Genomic DNA, 25,925 nt, shown 5'->3' on the forward strand with positions numbered 1-25,925 from the left:
TAAAAAAATCCTATGCCAAAAGGAAACAAAATCGGCAAGTAAAAAATATACACAGAGGGAGCATCTTTCCTCTCTGCTCTCTCATCCTTCCCTGATACAAAATCTTTGACTGAAAAGCCATATATTTTATGTAGTTATTCTGAAAATGACTGGAACCCTAAAAATATCCTAACCACTAAACAAAAGCAGCTGCTTATTTTGATAACATTTTTGTAACACTGACCTTCCTTAAAATGCAAGTTGACAGAGGACTTATTCTACAAACCCAAACGTGTACAACCCACTGGAATTAGCTTTGAGGAAGAATTAAAGCTTTTAGAACTAGAAGCTGTTGTAACTGGCACCGGCACAAAACACGTTTCAGTTCACAACAGTATGACATTACTCAGGCTAGTCCGAAGGCAATGTCATTAAGAACCTAAGCTAATGGATGTTCTCTTAGTATCTTCTGTTTCAAGCACAAGACAATGGTCCTCAAAAACAAAACAAAACCCCATACCAAACTCCACTAGGTTATAGGACAGTATGTTCTGTCTTTAAATTTTTGGACATAGAATTTAAAAGAATGTAGGTTTGGAAACAATACTAAACCATTCAGGATGAGATCATACTAAATTGTTTTAATGTGTTCAATATCACAGGAGAAAGTAATAAGTACTTCTCCCAGGTGCTAAGCTCATTCATTTAGTATCACCTGTGTTTCTTAATCCTTGATGCAGTTAAACAATAGTCTCACTCATATATGACACCTTAATTGGCTGCAACATTAATCATATAATAAGAGATACTTTAATCTTTTTAAATATGCCCTAGATTTAGAACCTCTATTTCAAAACAGCAGAAGGAATAATGCGGATGATTTCAAGTGGAAATCAAAATGAATATATTGGAAGGCCTTAAAAAGCATTCGTCAAATCAGGATCACCCTATCTAGATCTTGCTCCCAGATTCGCTACTAAACTACACAAGATGCCTGGCCTACATTTAAAATCTACAAGAATTTTTAAATGCATAAAACCTAAAGCATGTTGAGTATCCTTAAGGGTGAGAATATCCAAAGGCACTGTTATCACAGCACTATTCTACCAGTTGTAATTTTCAGATTCTATGCAGCATGGGAGTTACTAGGATGACAATATATATTAATAACAAATGTGATGTTGAAAAATCCCACTCACTCAAATGATTCCACTCAGACGGAATCCCACTGACTCAAAAAGCACTAACTAAGCACCTGAATTAATAGTAGCTTGAGGATTATCTGTCCTCCTGCACATTGGCAGTGGGTTCTATCTTTTTCGGTATATGTTCCAGGGTGTAGAAAAACCATGTGGCGTTCCTTTATCTTTGATAACCAGGTCCCCATGGAGCAGAAAACTGCCGTGACTTGAAAGTATATTTAGCTTCTCCTTTCAACACTTCTCTTTAAATCTGTTTTTCCATTTCCCTACACTTTTGTATCCCATCCCCTAGGGGCTTCATTTTTCTCCTTTTGCCCTTCCAACATAGCTTCACCTTAAAATCCAAACTCTAGAATGGGATCCCGCTACGTGATTTTTCAATGCTTTCAAGATCATATGAGATACTAAGTACTACTTGGACACCAATTCCATTCATTTAGTGTTAACGTTACTACTCCTGCACTCCTGTCTCTCCTTAGTCCATCCCTTCCACTGTCCATTCCGCCTCCACTTTGAGCTCTCCCCAAGTCACTGCTACTCATTTTCCTCACGCTCTCTAAAATCGCTCTCCATCCACAAGGTAGGTTTTCCAAAGAATCTCCACCTCCCCCAACTCTCTCAATCTTCACGACCCTCTGTGACGCCCTCGGTTTTTGCTCTGGTCCCTCACTCCCCCCAACCTCGGACCCCATCGCATCCCCGACACCGCCCCACGCAGCTTAGGGAACGCCCCTCACACTCTCCCTCGATCCCCCAAATTTGCCCCTTCCTCTTAAGACCCCCGTCCCCCTCCCCCACCTCCCACCGCCCCGCAGAACCCACCTCCCCATTCCCAGACCCTGCCAGGTCTCCCGAACCTTCAGAGACGCTTCCTTCCTCCCTTCAGAGTTTCCGGACACTCCCGCCCCTCGCAGCCCTCCGTGCCCTCGCCCATCTTCGGGCACCCGCGCCCTCCCCGGGGCCCACAGCGCCCCTGCGGGCGCGGCCCTCCGACCTGCCTCCGCGCCTCCCGCAGCCCCTGCAGCCTCTGGCCTAGCTCCCGCCGGTAGCTCTGCGCCGCTTCCACGCTCTCGCGGGCCTCCTGCAGCAGCAGCTCGGGCTCCAGCTCCATCGTCCCCTCGTCCGGCCGCGCGGCCGGCGGCTGCGGGCGCGGTTCCCGACTGTCCCGGGTGCCGCCGAGCGGCCCCGAGCGGCCACGCGCAGGCGGAAGCACCGCCCCGCCCCGCCCCACGGCGGCCTTGATTGACAGCAGCGCTCGACAAGCGTCCGGGTCCAGCGCCTCCCGCGCTGCAGGCCCAGCTGGTCTCAGCTCAGCTCCCAAGCAGCACCTGCCAGTGATGCTTCCTCGGGGCACGCATGGAGCCAGGGAAAGATTAATGACTACACCTCACGAAGCGCTTCCCGCACCTTATTCTGGCCTCACTACCGGGCCTCCTTGCACCTCTATCCCACAGAGGAGAAAACTGGGGGACAGAGAGGAGAATCAACTTTCTCAAGCCGTCGGGATTTCAAGCCGTTGGGATTTTAACCCGGATGGGTCTTGAATCATCATTGTCCTACCTCCCTAGTAAACGAGCATCCCTGCAGTGGCTAGTGTTTTAGGAGGTTACTGTGAATCAGGCACCACGCTCACAGGAATCAGACAAAGGCCGCATCACCCAGAAGCACATAGTCTAATAAGGGAGCCAAGACAGAGGCCTAAGCGTGGGCCAGCGGTAGGTACCTCAGCCCTGGTAGAACTGCAAGGCGGATGTTATCAAACTTTCCCGTGTGGGCCAGGTAATTGAAAATGTGGTGCTCGGCGGGCCATAAGGCCTCTGTTGCAATATAGTGAGTAAATGGGCGTGACCGTCTGCTAATAAAACTTATGGACACAAATTTGAATGTCACATAATTGTCACACGTCACAAAATATTCTTTGCATCTTTTTTCAACCACTTAAAAAGGTGAAAACCATTCTTCGTTCAGGGGCCATACAGGTGGTGGGTCAGATGTGGCCCTGGCCATAGTTTTTTGTTATTTGTTTTTTTAAAGTTTTTACTGAAATATAGTTGATTTACAATGTTGTGTTAGTTTCAGCTGTACAGCAAAGTGAATCAGTTATACATATACCTATATCCACTCTTTTTTAGATTCTTTTCCATATAGTCCATTACAGTGTGTTGAGTAGAGTTCCCTGTGCTATCCAGTAGGTCCTTACTAGTTATCTGTTTTATATATCGTAGTGTGTATATGTCAATCCCAATCTCCCAGTTTATCCCTCCCCCTTTCTCCCCTCTGGCCATAGTTTGCTGACCCCTGGCCGAGGATGGTACAGTTGCCTCCCCAGGTAACAAAAACAGAACAGTGATTGTCTCAAGGTTGCACAATGAATCTGTGCTAGAGGCTAGATTCCAGTTTTCCTGGGCCAGACTAAAGCTCCTTCTACCACATTGTTTGGTGCTAAGTAAATGACACTTGAAATTAGAGAAGTTTAGAAAATGAAGGCTCTTTTGGAGAAAATAGGAGATTATCTTTGTCCTGAAGTAGCAAGGCACTCAGTAGATTCTCAACAAATACCTGTGGAATGAATCAAGGCATTAACTAAACAAAAAGGAGTAAGTAAAGGCATCCCAGGTAAGATAAAACTAAGGAAAGGGTATAAGGACTTGCAGACACGAATATAAATGGATTGTATAAGGAAGGAGGATCAGACCACTTTGACTGGAGAGGAAGGACTGAATAATATATTGGGAGATGAAGTTAAGAGAAAAGTAAGGGCCCTAGAGTTCAGGTTAAGAAGCTTTGACTTTAATGAATAGACATTAAAGGTTTTTGCATGTGCCATGACATTTGCAAAACAATGTTTTAGGAAGATAAATGATAGAGAGGTGGGACTTGGGTTTGTCTTAAGGTAAGGCAGGGGCTGGCATACTGTAAATTCTCAATAAATATTTGTTCAGTGAAATGAATATGCGTGAGATAACTAGAGGGGAGTAAATAGGCAAAACTAAATGGCGTTAGTCTAGTTATGATATGATGGAGACGAATTAGGATGTTGGCTTTTACGGAGTTTTGGGTTTGTTTTTTTTTTAATTTATTTATTTTTGGCTGTGTTGAGTTCGTCGCTGCGTGGCGGCTTTCTCTAGTTGCAGTGAGTGGGGACTACTCTTCGTTGCGGCGCATGGGCTTCTCATTGCGGTGGCTTCTCTTGTTGCGGAGCACGGGCTCTAGGCACCCGGGCTTCAGTAGTTGTGGCACGCGGGCTCAGTAGTTGTGGCTTGCAGGCTCTAGAGCGCAGGCTCAGTAGTTGTGGCGCACGGGCTTAGTTGCTCCGCGACATGTGGGATCTTCCCAGACCAGGGCTCGAACCCGTGTCCCCTGCATTGGCAGGCAGATTCTTAATCACTGTGCCACCAGGGAAGCCCTTGTGTGGGGTTTTGACAGTGAAAGCAGGGGGAAAGATAGGCAAATGGTTCAAGGGAACAGGAGAGTTTGGACACACATTGAGTCAGTAAAAAACAGGATTTATTAATTGTTCTTGAACATGGTAGGTTCTGTGTGCTCTCTAAAGCTAATTGAACAGAATTGGCTCCCACTCCAGAAAGCTTTACTAAGTGAAATTAAAAAAAAAAATTAAAAGGAAAACTTCCATAAAGACAAGCTACCAATCTTAGTCTCATTCAACTTTATTTCCTTGACCTACTAACTGATGGGAGGCAGAAAATGTGTATCTAATATATCCACACTACCCACAAAAATAACATGAAGAAAACTGAAGAAAATCTGTAAAACTGCACCCCCAGGCTCGAAATTTTTTTATTTTTTTAAACGTTAGAGCACAAGTTTCTGAAAAATAAATGCTCTGGTCAATAATAGAGAGGAAGATTGATCTAGAGGTGGTGATGACAGAAGCCAGCAGGCCATCAGACAGGGCTTTACAGAGTTTTTAATCTCTGTGTCACCACATTAGTCTGGCACTGACTTTCCAAGAGTACCCAGAGGTGAGCAGATTCAGAGGCACAGACTCCTCATGCTACAAGAAACAAAGGACTTGATAATTGATTTATTTACAATAAGAATATAATTGACGGGCTTCCCTGGTGGTACAGTGGTTGGGAATCCGCCTGCCAATGCAGGGGACACGGGTTTGAGCCCTGGTCCGGGAAGATCCCACATGCTGCGGAGCAACTAAGCCCGTGCGCCACAACTCCTGAGCCTGCACTCTAGAGCCCGTGAGCCACAACTACTGAGCCCACGTGCCACAACTACTGAAGCCTGCGCACCTAGAGCCCATGCTCCACAGCAAGAGAAGCCACCGTAATGAGAAGCCTGCGCACCGCAACGAAGAGTAGCCCCAACTCACCACAACTAAAGGAAGCCTGAACGCAGCAGCAAAGACCCAACGCAGCCAAAAATAAATAAATAAATTAATTAATTAATTAAAAAAAAAAAGCACTGAAGTTTAAGTTTGGAGACTTGGCTAAACATTGTAACTTTGGAAACGTGTGAGCTACATTTCTCTAAATCGACAATAATGTAAATGTCTTCCTCACAGGACTCATGCAAAGGCTGAATAGTATGGCCAGGTAGAAGCACACATTTACTTACAAAATATTTAAAGAGTACAAGGTATGTGTCTGGCTCTGTGCTTAGGTGCTGGGAATCAAATCAGGAATGAGACCTAGGACTTGCCTTCATAGTCCAGTAGGGGGATCACTCACACATAAGCAGGAATTTATATTCTAATATATTGAGTGCAATGAGTAGAAGCACAGAGACGGCCACCTAATCCAGCCTAAGGTAAAGTGGAAGGAAGAAGGTATCAGGAAAAGTTTCTTGAACAAGGTAAACCCTAAACTGAGTCTTAAGGCTTTTCTCCTTTCCCTTCCAAAACCCCATCAAAATAACAATTAAGGGATTTAAAACTGGATTAGGAAAAACAAATGGATTAGGGACAAATGGAACAGTAGAGAACACAAAAGAGCACTAGAGAGTTCCATAAATTTTTGGAAGATGGAAAGTGGAGTAGTAGTAATTGCCCAAGAAAACTGCAGGAAGTTACGATCTAAACTGAAGAGGATGAACCATTCAGAATTGGGCTAACTCTCCCCAAAGACTCCTGAGAAACTCATGGTATATATCCTTTTAAAAATTTTAGTCACTTAAAAAAAATCACAACCCCTATTCTGACATTCCTTTCCTTATCCTACTTCCTGCATTATTTTCTCCTCAGCATTTAGCCCTGTCTTACCATATACTTTACTTATGGATCATTTTTATTACATGTCTCTTCCAACCAGAATATAAATTCTAAAAGGATAGGCATTTTTGTCTGTTTTGTTCATAGCTGGCACATGTCAGGCATTCATTTGTATTTATGGAATGGAGGGAAGGATGAATAACACAGCACATGAGAATGAGGCATGGGACTGAAAAGGGGAGACGTCAGTTAATATTAGAGTTAGATATTTTAGGTCCCTTGCCCTATTCCATGCATTTAGGTGACGCCTCCCTATTGCTTCCACAAAACTGCATGAGATATAAACACCTCTGCCCCTAAATAGATTGGGGGAGAAACCAAGTGGTCCAGAGAAAAGACCTCCACCTATAAACATTAGGAAGTTCCCCAATGAAAATCTCCTGATGATCCTACAGTAGAACCCACGAGTGAGTCCCACCTATGCTAAAAACCTTCAATCAGCTTGAACCATTTTTTAAACAGCTTTATTGAGTATAACTGATTTGCAATAAACTGCATATATTTAGAGTATATGACGTGATGAACTTATTCATCAGTAGATACCTGTGGAACCATCACCATAACCAAGATAATGAACATTTCCATCACTCCCCAAAGTTTCCATGTAACCTATTCCTTTGTAATCTATCCCTCCTTCAACCCCTGAACACAGGCAATGATGATCTGCTTTCTGTAATTAGAGATTAATTTGCATTTTTCTCAAATTTTAAATAAACGGAATCATGCAGTATGTACTCTTCTTTCATCCATGTTGTTTCATGTATTGATAGTTCATTTCTTTTTATTGCTGAGTAGTATTCCATGGTATGGATGTGTTTGTTAATGTACCCGTTGATAGGTTGTTCCAAGTTTTTTACTATTACAAATAAAGCTGCTATCAACATTTGTGTACAAGTGTACAAGTCTTTATAATATAACTATATTGGGAATGTGGGAGGAGAGAAAGTATGGAGGGTGGTGTTACAAGAGAATGAACCACCATAAGAGGACTTTAATGAATACTGTTTAAAATTGTTAGATCAAGAAATAGCTGTTTAGGGCTTCCCTGGTGGAGCAGCGGTTGAGAATCCGCCTGCCAGTGCAGGGGACACGGGTTCAAGCCCTGGTCCGGGTAGATCCCACATGCCGCGGAGCAACTAAGCCCGTGAACCACAACTACTGAGCCTGTGCTCTAGAGCCCAGGAGCCACAACTACTGAGCCCGCGTGCTGCAACTACTGAAGCCCACGTGCCTAGAGCCAGTGCTCCACAATAAGAGAAGCCACGAGAATGAGAAGCCCACGCACCGCAACTAAGAGTAGCCCCCGCTCCCCGCAATTAGAGGAAGCCGGTGCGCAGCGAGGAAGACCCAACACAGCCCAAACTAAATAAATAAAATAAATAAATTTATTTTAAAAAATAGCTGTGTAAAGATATTGAAATATTTAAAGATAAGCAGATATTTATAGTGCTAGAAGACCAGGGGTCGAACCCGTGTCCCTTGTATTGGCAGGCAGATTCTCAACCACTGCGCCACCAAATTTTAAATGCTTAGCTTTTTAGAAGAATAAAAAGCGCTAGAGACATACCCTACAACCCAGCAATTCCACGTTTAGGTGTGTATCCTGGAAAAGCACCATTTGTGTTCAAGGAGACAAGAACGTTCGCTGACTCATTGTTTGACTAACAGAAAATTGAAGACAATTTAAATGATCATCACTAAGGAAATGGATAAATAAAATGTTGTGCATAATCGGGTGGAATGCTCAGGAATGAAAGGGAACGAATCAGATCGACCTGCATAGCTCTTGAAGACAATGATGAAAGAAACAAATTGCTGAGTGATATTTACATTGTTACCTTTTATGTAAAGAAAAACAAAACTAAAGATTTTTCTACGGATACGTATATGTATGTAAAAGTATTAAGAAAGGCTGCAATGCTATCCACCAAATAGGTAATACTGGCTGGCTTTGGGGCTAAGAGGAAGAGACCGAGTTAGGGGGTGAAAGTCAAACAGACTTTCAGTTTTTTCTGTAATTTTCTAATTGATTTCTCCTCCTCTTCGCCGTCATTCTCCTTGCGCAGCGTTCTTACACTACGTGAGTTATATACAAACGAAACCAAAACAACAAAACAGTTTATATTTAGAAGTGCAGTCTCCCTTCCTGAAAAACCTTATCCGGGGTTAATAATTTTCAAGGAGAAAGTAATTACCACTAATTTCATTGGAGAAACTTGTACCCTTTATGTTGTCCAGACAATAGCAAATACCATAAAGATCTATCTTTATTACGTCAACAGTTAGTATCAGTTTGCATAACCCGACCGAACGAGGTGGCTTCCCGTTACTATTTGACAGGTGTATTTACATGACTTGTTTCAGCTCTTCCATACCGTGTAGTTAAAACTAGCACTCAGACAAAATAAACACACTCTCTATATTGCAAGTGCAATGTAAAAAAAAAGTAAAGCTAAACATATCCATGAAAACAATGCAAATGATGTATGAGATCATCTTCACTACAAACTAGCAAACTACTGGTACCCAGCAACAACTCGAACACACGCCAGCCAGCTGAGGCGACGACCTTGGGCTCCTAGCTGCTCGCGAGGACGAAATCCACGGGAAGAAATGCCTCCTGAGCTCAATTAGGGGTAAAAAGTCGAAATCTCGGACCCCAAGTGGGCGTATCTCTAGGTAGGACGCTTGGCAAAATAACATTTTATTCCGTGTGGGAGTGTAATCAATTGTTATTCCCTTTTCTGTATTCTTCGAATTTCCACTTTTAAATAGCGGCTAGTCTGGGGCGTCAAAAGTATGGGGTTTGAATTCTGCCACCAACGGACTTAGTCAAATCATATCCTCATCAGTGAAACTGGGCTTTAGAAGTTTGAATCTCCGAAGTCCCCGCTGCTTTTAGATTCACGGTAAAACAATCCCGCCTTCCCGCTGGCTTGCCGAAGAAGCATTTTGGCCCTCTCGGCTCACTGTCCGCGCAGCCTCCGGAAGCAATCTAAGCTCCGCCCCCTGCACTCTGGACGGCGCGAAAACACAATTGACAAGAACTCCCTCCGAAACCCGCGGGTAGGTTCTGTGTTCGGCCTGCTTTCCCCACGGGAGCCCCAGTCCCGATCACTCAGAACTGGAGCGCCGGCCTCAGGGGCACCCCGCGCTCACCGACCGAGCCCGAGGGTCTTCGCTGCCCGCGCTTTCTCACCGCCTCTTCCCGCGTTCTTCTTGGCTGAGCTGGGCCCAGCCTCTGCGACCACCCCGGGCAGTGGGCGCGGGGGAGTCCGAGGCGGACCCCGCGGCCCAGCTCCTCGCTCCTGCTGGAGCCGGCCGCCTCCATGGCCTCCCGACAGGCCGGGCCGGGCCGCGGAAGGTCCTAGGAACCGGGATTCCGGGAAGCAGGGAGCATGGTGGGGGTCTTGGCCATGGCGGCGGCAGCTGCTCCCCCTCCGGTGAAAGACTACGGGAGTGAGGTGAGTTTGAATATCTCCGAATGTTGGGTGTGGGTGAAAGGTGATCCCGACTTAGGATCTGTGAGGGGAAAGGAGGGATCTGGTGAGGCCCCAGAGTCTGACATTGTGTGGAACAATTGCTGGGGTGTGTCGTTGCTTAAAGACGTGATAGGTTCCTAGAAACATTGGGATTGTGAGATGTTTGCGGGGACCTTAAGATGCCTAGTAAAGGACTAGTTCCCAGATCCTGAAATGTTTCTGGAACTTGATGTTTTAGTCTTGTGAAATGTTATGGAGGATCCCAGGGTCAAGTCAGGGGTTCATGATAAGGAATCATAGAACTTTAGCGTTGAAAAGAATCTTTAAGTTCTCCCTGTCCACCGAATCACCTGCTCTGGGAATACCGCTTAGATTGTCACTACAGGAATCAAAAAAGGTACGTCATTTAAAAATCACTATCTCATTGTTCTAGGGCCTAAGATACTGCAGTTAGAAGTCCCAGCTTGGCATGCTGTTATTCTCCAGTGTTCATCAAGTTTCAGTGAAATGTACTAAGCAGTTGTTGTTAAGAGATTCTAATGCCATGAAGTAGTGGAGTAGCATCTAAAAGTAGACGGTTGCTATATTTTTACACCTTTTCATTTCAAGCTCGCATCCTAACTGAAGTATGCAAACAGATGTCTTCGAAGTGAGCCAAGATGTGTATTCACTTATTTCGCTGGGACTCTTTCTTACTTTTTAGAATTGAGTACTTTTGTCTGCTTGCTAATAGATGTTATGCTGATACTTCTTTGCTGAAAAGGCAGTTGCTCTGCTTGTCTCAGGTGTGAAGAAGGACTTTTGATACTTGAATTACACCGTTCTTGCTTTTTGTTTGCTCAGTTTTCCAGTCTTTTCATTACACTTTCTGCTTTTGGTGCCCTGCTTAGAGGGCTATTTCACAGTAATGATACTTACTGTTTAGTATTTTAAGGGTAAGGACCTTATACACATTATTTTACTTAATATCAACCCTGTGATGAGGTGTTATTATCTGTATTCTACAGATGAGAGAAGGTTAAGAAGTAATTAAAAGTAAGTTAGGTTAGAAAATTAACAGTAATTTGCTCAAGGTCCCACACTAGTAGATGTCAGAGCCAGCACTTGAACTTAGATCTGCTTGACTCCACAGCCTATGGTATTGTGCCTCTGATACGAGCTCACGATAATAATACTAACAACTCATTAACATTTTCTTCTAGTACATTTATCGTTTCACTTTAAGATGTAAAGTTTTAACCTGTCTGTACTTTATTTTGTCTCATATTTATCCAGAGGGTTAGAATTTGTCCCAGTGCTATTGATTAACTACTTCTTTGCCCACTAACTTGAACGCTACTATTACCATATACCAGATTCTTAAACACACACTTATGTCTCTTTCTGGTTTTCTAATCGGTTCTATTAAGTTGCCTGCCTAGTCATGCATCAGTGCTATGCTTTTAATCACGATAGCCTTATAATCCATTTTAATTTTCTAGACGTATAATTCCTTTGCTACTTATCTTCAAAAGAAAAGGTTTTCTTGTTGTTCTGGCAAGTTTTTTCTAACAAATGAACTGAGGAAGTTAAAAATAAAGTTGATGGAGCTTTTTTTTAAGGGTACTAAATAGTATAAGAGGCAGGCGGTAACTCTTAATAGCACACTAAAACACTGAAAAGTCTTATTTGTTTTATTTGTAGTAAATGTCCACGATAATTTTTACTTAATTAGTAAATTTTGGGATCCTAGGCTTGTTCACCATGTACCTGTTTCTTGGAAATAGTGAGAATAATTTCTTTATTTTTAACTAAAACAGTATAAAGGGAATGGAAATAATATTTATAGAGTTCCGAGCATGCATCAGACTTCACATGTTTGTATGTAATATGTTCATTACAAATTCTGTGGGGTGGGTGGTACTATTCAAAGGTTATAGAGTAAACAGAGGCCAACAGTAATTAACACATTTGTACACAAGCATAGGGGGCCTTGAAACTTTTTATTGACGCATAATATATAAAGTACACAAATTATAATTGTATAACTTGATGTGACATTGAGATTTGAATGTAGGTTTAACTTTAAAGCTCTTTTTCTTCCTAATATGTAATGTTTATCAACTAAGGGAGCCTTCCTTTTTTTATCGCATTACATAAAATAATAGATCCATGTTTAGAATTTATGTTGCTTGAAATAAGTGCTTTCTTTCTTCTTTTAAATTGATAGGCAAGCAAGAAGCGAAGGACAGTCGATGACAGGACTTCTTGCAAAACAATCACCAAATATTTATCACCAATGGGGAAGACTGGAGACAGGGTTTTCTCTCCACCAAAATCCAGTAATATTCTGGATTATTTTAGAAAGACTTTACCCACAAATGAGAAAACTCAGACAGCAAAAAAGTACAAGATAAAGTCATCCACACCGTTGCCTGCTGACAGTGACAAAGACTGTAAAACACCTTTGGAAATGTCCTCAAATACAGAGAATAAGAAGAGAGGAAAGAGACTTAATTTATCTCATCAACTAAGTCATATTAAAACTGAAAATGAATCTGCAATTGAAATTAACAGTGATGATAGCAAGGAAGACTCCAGTTTAAGTAACAATTTTGTGGAAAGTAGTACTTCTGCTTTACTCTATAAGAAACATGTCAAGGTACTTGCAGAAAGTATTCAAGATACCAAAAAACAATCAAGCACTATGACCTGCAAAGAAAGTTCTAAGAAAGTAAGTCCTAAACAAGAGCCCTCAAAAACTGATCGCAGAAAACTGAGGAAAAGGAAGCACAGAGAGATAATAGATCTATCTGAAAGTTTACCCTTAGCAGAGGAACTAAATCTCCTTAAAAGAGATGGTAATGATAGTAAACAGATAATGCCTTCCCTAACTAATGAAATTGAAAATACTGCAAATGATGCAGAATCTAGAGATAATATAACTAAAACAGCCCAGTTAAATGATAGTACAATAACTGTCTCATATGAGGAATTTTTAAAAAGTCACAACGAAAGTAAAGTAGAACAGGCACCAGACTCTACAGTGTCTATTTGTATTCCTTCTGAAACTGTTGACGATGCAGCCAAAAGTGGTTGTATGACTGACCCAGAAACCTATGAGATTTCCCAACAGGTCCGCTTTAAGACAGTCACTGTTCTTGCACAAGTTCACCCCATCCCCCCAAAAAAGGCAGGGAAAATACCCTCAATTTTTTTGAAACAAAAGCAGGTGGAAATGGAAAATAGTCTGTCTCATCCTGAGAATGAACAGACGATTCAGAAAAGAAAATCTAATGTCGTTATACATGAGGAAGAACTAGAATTGGCAGTGTTGGAAGCTGGAAGTTCTGAAGCTGTGAAACCAAAATGCACTCTAGAAGAAAGACAGCAGTTTATGAAAGCATTTAGGCAGCCAACATCAGATGCACTTAAACATGGAGTCAAAAAGTCTTCTGATAAGCAGAAAGAGCTCAATGAAAAATCTTTAAATGAGGAAGGAAGAGACAATAATTCTAAAAACATCATGGAAAATCCTAATATCCAAATGGTTTCAAATAATGGCAATTCACAGACACATGCTGATAAAGGAGGTTTTCCTAAGGAGAAAAGTAAAAAGCTGAAGAAAAAGAATAAAAAAATCTTAGATACTGGTGCTATTCCAGGTGAAAATAGAGAGAGAAATAGTCAAGAGAAAGAATCAACTTTTTCCTTTAAAGAGAAACAAAATCAAAAAAGGCTTAGAAGGAGTTTAAGACAAAAGAAAACAGACGTTTTCAAAAACGGCACATTACTTAACATCAAAAACCTTGTTTGTGAAGGTGCAGCCGATGATGACCCTCCAAAAATTTCCTCTCCGTGTAGCAATGAGTCTCCAAGAAAAACTGGCACACCAGTTAAGGATAAGGTTATACACTCTAAAGCTGAGACTGAAGACAGCTCGGTATGTGTTTCTACACCGAAACAAAGCAGCGGCACACCTGCTACAGTCGTCGTTAGAGGTACTGATTCTGAAGACGCACAAGACGATAGTCCAGTGAAAGCTTCCACTCCAAAAGCAGCGAACTTATCAGGGAAGCGTAGCTTATATACGGCGGAATTAATAACAGTATCCTCTGATTCAGAGAGTCCTATTAGGTAAAGTTTTGTTTTGTTCTCAAGTTCTAAATATTCTGCATGTATTATTAGATGTGAAGGAAAATATGTCAAGCACTGAAGAATGTTTTTTGTAGAACACAGCTGATTTATAAGAAAAAGAAAACGGTTTCAAAAATGTTGCTTATTTTCCATATTTAATTTAGTCAGGCATGATTTCAGAAGAATTCTAGATGTATTTTAGATGCGTTTTAAACTCTTATTTATCATAGTTGTTAATTCCTGGAGAAATATCCTCCAAATATGAATTCTGTGCATTTAACAAACATAAGATTAAAAATAAATCATAGAACTTTTTTAGGTAAGCTGAGCCATATACTGTGAGGTTTGGCCAGAAAGTTGGCTCAGGTTTTTCCAGAAGATGCTACGGGAAACCCGAATGAACTTTTTGGCCAACTCAACATATACTTGCATGTTGGTCCTGGCTAATCTTAGGGGCTAATTTTCTAGAAAGCTTATGATTTATAAAATGAAACTTTATATTTTCTAAGAGTTTAACAATGAGTTTGGCTTACTTTTGAATCAGTAATTTGAAACTAATGGGGGGTGTCTTTTTTCGTTTTCTGTTTCAGAACGGTCGAGAAATTAGAGCCTTAGCTGGTTCCTTTCTGTATTTAATTGAAATTCTTACACATTATAATCATATGAATGTTTGTGAATACCTTTTTGGTATTTTTTCAGAATGAAATTCACCAGAATTAGTACTCCCAAAAAATCTAAGAAAAAATCTAAGAAAAGGTCTAAGAAATCTGAAGCAGCTGATGAAGATTTTGAGTCTCCGACTAGAAAGGTAATTGAAATATTAGGGTGTCCTGTAAGTAGTATTCTGTTTTGTAAAACAATAACTATTACTATTGGAAGTGATACGGCAAAAGAAGATTCACATATTTCATAGATTGGTTATGTTAACTAAAACCCTATATTATTTTTTGCTATTTCATTCCTCTAGTTAGCTTATTAAGAGATCAACATATCTTATTGTGAGATGAAAGCAATTGATAAAGACAGTATCGTTTACCTAGAAAAAGTTTTCTTAGTGACAGTTATATTCCAATCTTTTTTCTAAGGCTGCTTATGGAAATAAGTGTGACTGAATTTTTGGTTTATTTCTATAGATTAGAGGCTAACAGGTGGGGTCTCTCAACCCTGGTACTGTTGACATTGTGTGCTGGATACTTCTTTGTTGTGGGGAACTGTCTTGTACATTATAGGATGTTTAGCAGTAATCGTGGCCTCTACCCGTGAGATGCCTGTAGCACCCCAACTGCCCTAGCTATGACAACCAAAATACCTCCAGTCATTGCTAAATATCCCCTGGAGGGAAAAATCACCCCCAGTTGAAAACCACTATCCTAAAGGGAGAGGTTGTATATATAAGAATAGTTTAGCTGATTTTGTGGAGTAAACTGCTTATCCCTTATGATGAGAGAATTGGATTCTCTCCTGGGTGAGTAGGTACAAGTGTGTGTGTGTATGTGTGTTGAAAAAGCCACCAGGGTGGTTCTGATGTAATCCTTGGGTGAAAGCCACTGCCACAGAAAGTTGGTATCTCTTTTGTTTTTATTTAACAACTCTCTTTTTTTTCCGCTTGGGGGGGTGCTTCTTATCTCACTCTAGGTACTATGCTTGGTACTCTTATCATTAATCTCATAAAGTAAATATTTAACCCTGTTTTGAAGGACAGTGGCGCCAAAGGAGGTGAAAACATTTTTGAGAGTTGGCATGATATATGATGGAATTTAAGCTGGGGATGGGGAAAAGGGGTACCAGGGGCTGATAAATAAGGAGAAAGTAGAGAGCTGTCAGGACGGAAGTTCCTGTTTTACTCAGGAGTAACCAAGTGTGAGCTGGGAGGACAGGCAGCTAGGTCAGAAAGGAGGGTGTTGGAAATGACTGGTTTTTGAGATGATAGGATTATGGTTGATTTTGATTTTCTTCATTTTTCTGTTTTTTGTTTTTCTATAAACATGAACTTTTTAAAACTTTTATCAGAAAAATAACTATTAGGAAAAAAAACCCAGATTTCAGGTAATAGCAGAACTACATGCCAAAATGCATGTGGATGTTTTTCTCACACATCCACTAAAACATGTCTTTCTTAACTGTTTCAATGATTGAGTCGTTAATTTAAATTTAGCTGGATTATTTTGAATTCTAACTTATCCTAAGGTTCATCAGCCTGTCAGAAATTTTGCTGGGGACTTCCCTGGTGGCACAGTGGTTAAGAATCCACCTGCCAATGCAGGGGACACGGGTTCGAGCCCTGGTCCGGGAAGATCCCACATGCCGCGGAGCAACTAAGCCCGTGCGCCACAACTACAGAGCCTGCGCTCTAGAGCCCGCAAGCCACAACTACTGAGCCCATGCACCCCAACTACTGAGACCACACACCTAGAGCCTGTGCTGTGCAACAAGGGAAGCCACCACAATGAGAAGCCCGCGCACTGTAATGAAGATCCAACCCTGCCTAAAATCAACCAATCAAATAAATTTATGAAAAAGAAAAAAAAATTTTGCTAACACAACAACAAAAATCTGTCACTCTACTACTATAAAGCAGGTCCTTAACATTCCTAACCTCCTTATGTATGCTCTGAATATCCATGCCTATTCTTTATTTTATTTTATTTTTATTTTTAATTAAAAAAATTTTTTTTCCGTGCCTATTCTTTTTAACGTTTTTAAAAAACATTTTAAAAGTTTTGGGAATTCCCTGCGGGTCCAGTGGTTAGGACTCCGCGCTTCCACTGCGGAGGCACAGGTTCGATCCCTGGTGTGGGAACTAAGATCCTGCATGTCACAAGGAGCAGTGAAAAAAAAAATTTTTTTTTAAGTTTTTAAAAACAGCAAACATTTGTTTAAAAGACACAGTAGTAGGGCTTCCCTGGTGGCACAGTGGTTGAGAGTCCACCTGCCGATGCAGGGGACACGGGCTTGTGCCCCGGTCCAGGAAGATCCCACATGCCGTGGAGCAGCTGGGCCCGTGAGCCGTGGCTGCTGAGCCTACGTGTCCAGAGACTGTGCTCCGCAACGGGAGAGGCCACAACAGTGAGAGGCCTGCGTACCGCAAACAAACACACAAACGAACAAAAGACACAGTAGTATATAAATTTAAAAGTGAAAACTTTTAAAAGTTTCTCTTTGCTGTTTAGGGGGAACCCACTTTTTTTTCTTAATTGCTATCTCTTACTTTTTAGAAAGATTCTACTGAACTTTTAAATGCTGCTTATATTATTTATTTATTTGGATTTAATTTTGTTTGTTTGTTTGTTTATTTGACTGCCTTGGGTCTTCATTGCTGTGCGTGGGCTTTCTCTAGTTGTGGCGAGCGGGGTCTACTCTTCATTGCAGTGTGCGGGCTTCTCATTGCGATGGCTTCTCTGGTTGCAGAGCACAGGCTCTAGGTGTTCCAGCTTCAGTAATTTTGTGGCACACAGGCTCTAGAGCACAGGCTCAGTAGTTGGGGTGCATGGGCTTAGTGCTCCACGGCATGTGAGATCTTCCCGTACCAGAGATTGAACCCGTGTCCCCTGCATTAGCAGGTGGATTCTTAAGCACTGTGCCACCAGGGAGGTCCCCGGGGGAACCCTCTTTTAATAGTTACAAGTTCATCTGTCCAGACTTTTTCCTATCCTTAAATATTTATATGTCATTTTTAAAAGGGATCATATAATGTGAACTATTTTGCAGCTTGCTTGCTATGTGTTTTTAATCCAAATGTAAAAACCTGTAGAACTCAGAATATGGCAAATACATTATCTGGAAGATAATATTTAAATGCACAAGATCCCTTAGTACATCAGTGGTAGAGCCAGGCCTGAAGGCCAGACTTTATTCTTATCAGTGCTCTTTTCCATACCTACTACCTTTTCAGCCTCTCTCCAAAGGATTCAGCCTAAAAGTGACTAAAATCAAAGAATAGATGCCATGAAGATAATGGGGAAATAACCAATAATTCTAATCTGTACAGACATCTATTTGTTTGTTTGTTTGTTTTGGCTGCACCACGCAGCATGTGGAACTTCGCTGACTAGGGATTGTACCCATGCCCCCTGCACTGGAAGCATGGAGTCTTAACCACTGTACCACTGGAGAAGTCCCCAGACATCTACTTAAAAAAATTTTTTTATATACAGACATTTAATATGGATATCTTTTTGGGTATTTTTCACATATGTAATTATATTTATCTGAATAGATTTCAAGCAAGAAATAAAGGCAAACTAAGTATAATTAGACACATTTTAATTTCATTTCCTTGGTAAGATTTGAATAACCATTTTTCTGGTCTTTTATTTAGTGTGATCTGTGGTTATATTTTTCTGTTATATATGTACTTAGTGGACTTCATTTTTTAGAGCAGTTTTAGGTTCACAGCAAAATTGAGCAAAAGGTATAGATTTCCCATATACCCAGTGCTGTCACGCATGCATAGCCTCCCCATAATCAATATCAAAATAGTACACTTGTTATAATTGATGAACTGACATTGACACATCACCCAGTGTCTGTAGTTTAAATTAAGGTTCACTCTTTTTAAAAAAAATAAATTTATTTATTTATTTAATTTTTGGCTGCATTGGGTCTTCGCTGTTGCACACGGGTTTTCTCTAGTTGCTGAGAGCGGGGGCTACTGTTCGTTGCGGTGCACAGGCTTCTCATTGCGGTGGCTTCTCTTGTTGCAGAGCACAGGCTCTAGGCGCATGGGCTTCGGTAGTTGTGGCACACAGGCTTCAATAGTTGTGGCTCACGGGAGATAGAGCGCAGGCTCAGTAGTTGTGGCGCACGGGCTTAGTTGCTCCGCGGCATGTGGGATCTTCCCAGACCGGGGCTCGAACCCGTGTCCCCTGCATTGGCAGGCGCATTCTTAACCACTGCGCCACCAGGGAAGCCCCAAGGTTCACTCTTGGTATTGTACATTCTGTGGGTTTAGACAAATGTAAAATGACATGTGTCCACTTGTATAGTACTATACAGAGTAGTGTCACTGCCTTAAAAATCCTCTGTTCTCTGCCTATTCATCCTTTCCTTTTTCCCTGGCAACTACTGATCTTTTTACTGTCGTTAAACGTTTGCCTTTTGTGTTTTTTTCTATTATTAAATATAAAATATTTGCCAGTAACCTAAAGTATTATTTCATATTTGTGTTTAGGTAAGCAGTGCTTCAAAAAATGTATCCAAAGCAAAACAATTGATTGAAAAAGCAAAAGCTTTACACATTAGTAGGTCAAAAGCTACTGAAGAAATAGTGACACCTTTAAGGCGTTCGTCCAGACATCAGACGCTCCCTGAAAGGTCAGAAACAGAAGTAAGTATTACAAATATTTATTGATATAAATTCTGTTCTGTTTTTCTGTTTGAAATGGGAGAAGGAAACTGTTATAAAATTATAAGGTAGAATTGTAGGAAGCCCTGAGGTGGTAGAAAAATATCATTTTCCATTCTCTTTTCAAAGGCTTTGGCTCTCTTTTGCCTACAGAATACACTCTGAATCCTTATCAAGTCATTCAAGATCCTTCTTAGGCTGAACTAGCTCCTCCTTTTCCTCAAAACAACCCCCCTTCCTCAAACACACACTTTTTGCTCTGTCATACTAAATTATTCGTTTTGCCCCAAAGGCTGCAATTTTTACTTTTTTCAGTTTGTAGTTTCAGCGTAAAATGTATATTAGGTACTCTCTTCTACCTGAGGATTTCCTATTCAGAGATTAAGATCCTGCTAAATTATGCCACCATCTCTCTCTCTTTTTTTAAAAAAATATAATAACATGATTTATTTAAAGTGTGCAATTCAGTCGCTTTTAGTATATTCACAGAGTTGTGCATTCATCACCACAGTCAGTTTTGGAATATTTCATTGCCCCCAAAAGAACCCTCATTCTCCTTAGCTGTCACCTTCCTATCTCCCCTCCCCCAGCCCTAGCCAAACACTAATCCACTTTCTGTCTCTATAGATTTGCATATTCTGGACATTTAATACAAATGGTATCCTACCATATGTGTCCTTTGTATCTGGCTTCTGTCATTTAGCCTAATGTTTTAAAGGTTCTTCCATGTTGTAGAATCAGTATCTTGTTTCTTTTTATTACCAAATAACACCCCATTATATGGAAATACCACATTTGATTTACCCATTCATCAGTTGATGGACATTTGGGTTGTTTCCACTTTTCGGCTATGAAAAATGCTGTGAATAATTGACTACGTCCTCTTGAAAGCTTTGCTGATGTCTTCAAGACAAATAGTTTCCTTCCCTATATGTACTTTAATTTACTTTCATGGGGTTTTTTTTTGTATTTAGTCAGTATTACTTTCACTATACTGTATTATAACTAAACTTTTTAAAAATAAATTTATTTATTTATTCATTTATTTTTGTCTGCTGTGGGTCTTCAGTGCTGTGCATGGGCTTTCTTTAGTTGTGGTGAGCGGGGGCTACTCTTCGTTACCGTGCACAGGCTTTCTTAATTGTGGTGAGCAGGGGGCTACTCTTCATTGTGGTGTGCGGGCTTCTCATTGCGGTGGCTTCTCTTGTTGTGGAGCACAGGCTCTAGGCATGCAGGCTTCAGTAGTTGTGGCATGTGGGCTCAGCAGTTGCAGCTCGCGGGCTCTAGAGCACAGGCTCAGTAGTTGTGGTGCATGGGCTTAGCTGCTCTGCGGGCATGTGGGATCTTGCTGGACCAGGGCTCGAACCTGTGTCCCCTTCATTGGCAGGTGGATTCTTAACCACTGCGCCACCAGGGAAGCTCACTAGTTAAACGATTTACTCACAGATTAGCTCTCCTTCTGTCCCCTAAACCCTGGTGTAAACTTGACACCAACTCTATAGAGTTTCACTTTTTTGTGTGTTCCCAGTGCCTGCTGTATTGCCTAACACATAGTAGATGCTCTATAGATGTATGCTGACCACGTGAGAACTTACCAGACTTCATCTAATACATATCTAGGATGTATAGTTCTGAAAGGGATTAGCTATAATTTTTTTTTTTTTTTTTTTTCCGGTATGCGGGCCTCTCACTGTTGTGGCCTCTCCCGTTGCGGAGCACAGGCTCCGGACGCGCAGGCCCAGCGGCCATGGCTCACGGGCCCAGCCGCTCCGCGGCACATGGGATCCTCCCAGACCGGGGCACGAACCCGTATCCCCTGCATCGGCAGGCGGACTCTCAACCACTGCACCACCAGTGAGGCCCTAGCTATAATTTTAATAGCTTGGTTGTATTGATTCTTTTATCTGCAATTTAGTCTGTTCATTGCTTCTTTAAAAAAGAAAACCCATGGTCATAATAAATCCACTCTTTGATCACATGAACTTGTATGATATAAGCACAGACTATTGCCATTCATATCCTGTGTTTTCCGTGTTAGTTTCTGACAGGGAGATGTATGGAGTTGCTAATGTGATTATCTTGTCATGGCTTCTAGCACTGTAATGCTTTTAAAATTTTAATAACATTAATTGTAAGTTATTTAAAAAATTTTTTCTTATTCTGTCTTAGGACTTTGTAATAACAGGTTCAAGTCCTACTCCTTTAAAGCATCCTGAGAAAAATCAGAAGAAACTTCAGTGTCTGAATGATGTGTTAGGAAAAAAACTTAACAAGACTCCTAAAAATGTCCCTGGTAATCAGATTTGATAACTTGATTATGAACATTAGAATGTTTTGGGGGGATTATCTTGTTCTGAATTTTAATTTTATCTCATTTTGATTTAATCTCTTGTCCTATAAAATATAACCTTTTAATTATATTAAATATTTCTATTTTAATGAGTAAATGAGTAAAGTTATAATGTAATGAAGAGTTTTACAAAAGGTAACTGAGTGTATTTTAAGTGATTGCATTTCTTTGTATCTATTTAGCCTCAGTTAACTTAGTGGTTCCCAAAGCTGACTGATTATCAAAATCATCTGGTAAATTAAAAAATTTTTTAAATCCTTAGGTCCTTCCCTAGACATACTGACTGAGAATCTCCAGAGGTGGATTGTGGGAATCTGTAGTTTAAAAAGAAGCTCCCCAAGAGATTCTGATATTGATTTTGCCAGGTTGAGAGATCAGCTCATTATAGAAAATTTTTTAATTAAAAAAATTTTTTTAAGTTTTAAAAGTAGCTAGAGGTAAGTGGAGATGATGAACCTTGATACTAACCTAAGCATTTATTTTTCTAAGGAAAAGTGAAAGTCGCGCCTTTATTTCTTACTAGAAAGGCTCAGAAAACAGCTGATCCTGTCCTTGGTTTTGATGAAAGCAGGTCAGTCTGATACAAATTTTAAAATGTCAAAATATTTCATGGAATGTATTTTGCATTCATTTACTTTGATGAGAAAGCATTTATCATTTGATAAATGATAAGCTTTGATAAATCCATTTTAATAGATGACAATATTGACAATGCTACAACTGCAATTTGAAGATCTTGGTCTTTTGCAAACATTTTGTGTCCATCTCTAGACAAAACAGTGGGAAAATAAGCAAACCAAAAATAGCAAAAAGCTGGTTTATGAACTTGTTCAGTAAATATTTAAATACCTACTATGTAGCAGGTGCTGTTTTTGATACTAGGAATATCATGGGGAATAAGACACATTCCCTGTCCTCAGGAGGCTTATACCCTAGAGGAAAGACAATCTCTGATTAAACGTTAATTGGGCCAACAAATGAAAAATTGCAGTGTGCTAAGAAGGAGAGGTACAAAGGTCTATTAAAAGTTTGTTGAGTCGATTTGGTCTGGTCAAGCAAGGATTTTCTGAGGAAATGACATCTGAACTGAAGGATGAGCAGGAGTTCATCAGGAGGTGGAGCAGTGTTCCAGCCAGAGGGCCCATCTGCAGAGTCCCTGTGGCTGGAAGGAGCATGGTAAACACAGGAGGTTGAAGGAATGCCAGTGTGACTTGAGCAGAAACAGCACGGGTGAGAGAAATGAGATTATGCTGGAGAGGTGGCTGCCAGCCCATGTGGGTAGGGCCCTTAGGCCATATGGAAGAATTTTGTCACTATGCTAAGAGCAATGAGAAGCAATCAGAGGGTTTTAAACAGGAGTATGGACATAAACATTTGGATTTTGAAAGTTTAATTTGACTGCTGGATTAATTTGGCTCTTGTACAGAGAATGGGATGGAGGAGGGATTAGAGTGGATGCAAGGGTTTGGGTGTGAGATGATGGAGGTGTGGACTCAGGTGCTGGAGATGACGTATGAAAAGATTTTAGGAGATAAATTTAAGAACCCTTGCTGATTAATTAGACACGGGGGCTGGGGGTGGGAGAGACAAAGGTAGAAGGGTGACACTTAAGTTCTGGTCTGTGCCAGTAGATGGCATGATGGAAGAAGACCAGGTTTAGGGACATGAGTTCGGGTTATTTTTTTTTTCCTGTTTCAGTTTTATTGAGGAATAATTACATATTGTTTAGTGCACAAATCTTAAGCATACAGTTTTGATTAGTACACTATATCAAGATATAACATCTTTCTTTTACTCCCTAATGGTTACTTACTCTTTCTGTGTATCACCACCATCACCACCACAACAAAAGGTTACCACTATTCTGATTTCTATTACCATCAATTAGTTTGACTTCTGTTGCCATGGGTTAGTCTTGTCTGTTTTAGAACTTCACGTAAACTTTATATATTCATATATATATTGTTTTGTGCCTAACTGCTCTTGCTCAGTACACACATATTTTTTAAAATCAACTTTATTCAGGTATAATGTACATACAATCATATGCACCCATATTAAGTAAACAGTTTGAGGTTTAACAAATGTACACATCTGTGTGATCGCCACCACAATAGAGAACATTTCATCACCCTCAAAAATTCCCTTTTGCCTGTTTGCAGTTCATCCCTGCCTTCCACTCCCAATGCCATGCAACCTGTGATCTGCTTTCTGTTGGTATAGATTCGTTTGCCTTTTCTAGAATTTCATAGAAGTCATACAGGAGGTACACTTTTGTCTCTGGCTTCTTTCAGTCAAAGAATATCAGTAGTCTATTCTTTTTTATTGCCGAATAGTATTCCTTATACGAATATATTTACCACAATTTATTCTTTTATTGGTGGCCATTTGGGTTGTTTCCAGTATTTACCCATTTACTCATGGATTCCTGTTTTATTCTTTGGGTTTTAATCCATTAATAATTTTAAGGCTCAAATTGCTTCTAATTTGGCCATTGGAAGCCCTTCAGCTTGGTTTCTTTGCCCCTTTGACACATACTCATCATTTATAGAGCATTTCTTACTTTTTTGAACACAAAGATATTCCAGGCTCATCTTTTATTTGCCCTGCCCCAGCTCTGTAATTAGCCTCTTCTGCAAGGAGCCCTGGTTCCTCTTAGTGGAGGTGCTTATTTTACCTAATGCTCCTGAGGTATCAGTGCTTCTAGGCTTTCTCAGCAGATAAAGCTAGGAAGTACACACACACACACCCAAAACTATTTCTAACTGTGTATATAATATATGTGTGTGTGTATATATATATATATTTTTTCCCCGGTACGCGGGCCTCACTGTTGTGGCCTCTCCCGTCGCGGAGCACAGGCTCCGAACGCGCAGGCTCAGCGGCCATGGCTCACGGGCCTAGCCGCTCCGTGGCATGTGGGATCTTCCCGGACTGGGGCACGAACCTGTGTCTCCTGCATCGGCAGGCGGACTCTCAGCCACTGCGCCAGCAGGGAAGCCCTGTGTGTATATTTTTTATTAGTACCTTGTACCCCCTCCTTAAAGTTTACCTTCCGCTCTAGGCACATACTAATATAACTACTTCACCCATCTTTTCGTCCGTCCCTCCAATTAATAGTCGAAAAGGTACACCTCCTCTTTTCTGAGATTAATCTCTTCAGTCTGGCTTTAGATCTCATCTTTTCTTCATTTCTCTCAAATGGGAAAGGAATAGAAATTTTTGAAGCCTCTTCTTAATTACCAACCCAACTTTCAGTTTGCAGAGCATATTACAGTCCTCACTCTCTATATGGCAGGCTAGGAAGGGTGTGTAGGCCGTGACACAGCAGCACCTGCCCCCTCTCCCCTCAGCCGCTCCATCATGCCATCCTCCTCGACCCTTTCACCACCCTCCCGCTAAAGTCAAGATTCTTATGATTAGCAATACAAGATAAGCCAGGTGAAACTGAGACATCAATAATAAGGGCCTTAAGGTTCCTGCTAGTGTATTGGAAACAATATTACCTTAGAAGTCCTTGTGTTAACTTTTAGAAATGTGGCACTGATTTTGTTTTCTGAGTATAATATAAATGTATGTTTAAAAAAAAAAAGGAAGACAAAGACATTTTGGTGGATGTCCTTCAAGACATTATTTTCTGTATATACTTATTTTAATTGTTTTGTAACACTGAAAGACTTTCGTTTTTACGATAAGCAGAAAAAGAATTTGACCAGCTAACATCTCAGGTAGCTGATTAAATTTTTTCAAATAAAATTAAGAAGTATTTATTGTATAGTTAGTTTATTTTTTTAAGTGTTTATAACCTTAGCTCTCCTTTTCTCACATCATTTTCTTAAAAGTCAAGATGCAACTGAGAAGCCTCAGGATTGTGATGTGCAGTTTAAAGCAAAGTGTGACTTTCTAATGAGTGGTTTGCCAGATTTGTTGAAACGACAAATTGCAAAGAAAGCTGCTGCGTTAGATGTGTACAATGCAGTGAGTACCAGTTTCCAGAGCGTCGTTCACGTTCAGCAAAAAGATGAGGGTGAGTTTATTACTATGAAATATTTTAAAATGTTAGTAGTAATATGAAACCATGTAAGTTGGTTTAAGGTGAGACAAAGGTTTAGGTATAATTCTTATGGGGATTTTTGTGGGAATTTAGTGTTTTATCTTCTCTTCTTCAGCCTTGGACTGAGGAAGGGGGTGGGGCAAGAAAGCCAAAGGC

General features: G+C 40.8%; 2 protein-coding genes across 4 annotated transcripts in view; one reads left to right on the top strand and one right to left on the bottom strand.

Annotated features, from left to right (window-relative positions):
• CRLF3 (cytokine receptor like factor 3) overlaps positions 1 to 9,754 on the bottom strand; it is a gene marked incomplete at its 5' end in the record, with an annotated part of 45,043 nt that extends 35,289 nt beyond the window's left edge. The window contains 4 exons of the mRNA XM_082603915.1: positions 2,176 to 2,509; positions 2,905 to 3,045; positions 8,950 to 9,043; positions 9,583 to 9,754. Coding sequence (XP_082460041.1) covers positions 2,176 to 2,509; positions 2,905 to 3,045; positions 8,950 to 9,043; positions 9,583 to 9,754 — 741 coding nt within the window. The remainder of the gene's footprint in view (positions 1 to 2,175; positions 2,510 to 2,904; positions 3,046 to 8,949; positions 9,044 to 9,582) is intronic.
• The window catches only part of ATAD5 (ATPase family AAA domain containing 5), a 35,759-nt gene continuing 19,265 nt past the window's right edge, over positions 9,432 to 25,925 (top strand). For all 3 annotated transcript variants that reach the window (XM_082603386.1, XM_082603387.1, XM_082603388.1), the window contains exons 1-7: positions 9,432 to 9,887; positions 12,115 to 14,021; positions 14,721 to 14,829; positions 19,192 to 19,347; positions 21,535 to 21,658; positions 22,205 to 22,286; positions 25,558 to 25,742. In XM_082603386.1, the coding sequence (XP_082459512.1) occupies positions 9,822 to 9,887; positions 12,115 to 14,021; positions 14,721 to 14,829; positions 19,192 to 19,347; positions 21,535 to 21,658; positions 22,205 to 22,286; positions 25,558 to 25,742 (2,629 nt within the window). In that variant the 5' untranslated portion in view covers positions 9,432 to 9,821. The remainder of the gene's footprint in view (positions 9,888 to 12,114; positions 14,022 to 14,720; positions 14,830 to 19,191; positions 19,348 to 21,534; positions 21,659 to 22,204; positions 22,287 to 25,557; positions 25,743 to 25,925) is intronic.

The sequence above is a fragment of the Mesoplodon mirus genome (assembly GCF_964341445.2).
Source record: "Mesoplodon mirus genome assembly, chromosome: 18".
Lineage (NCBI taxonomy): Eukaryota > Metazoa > Chordata > Mammalia > Artiodactyla > Ziphiidae > Mesoplodon > Mesoplodon mirus.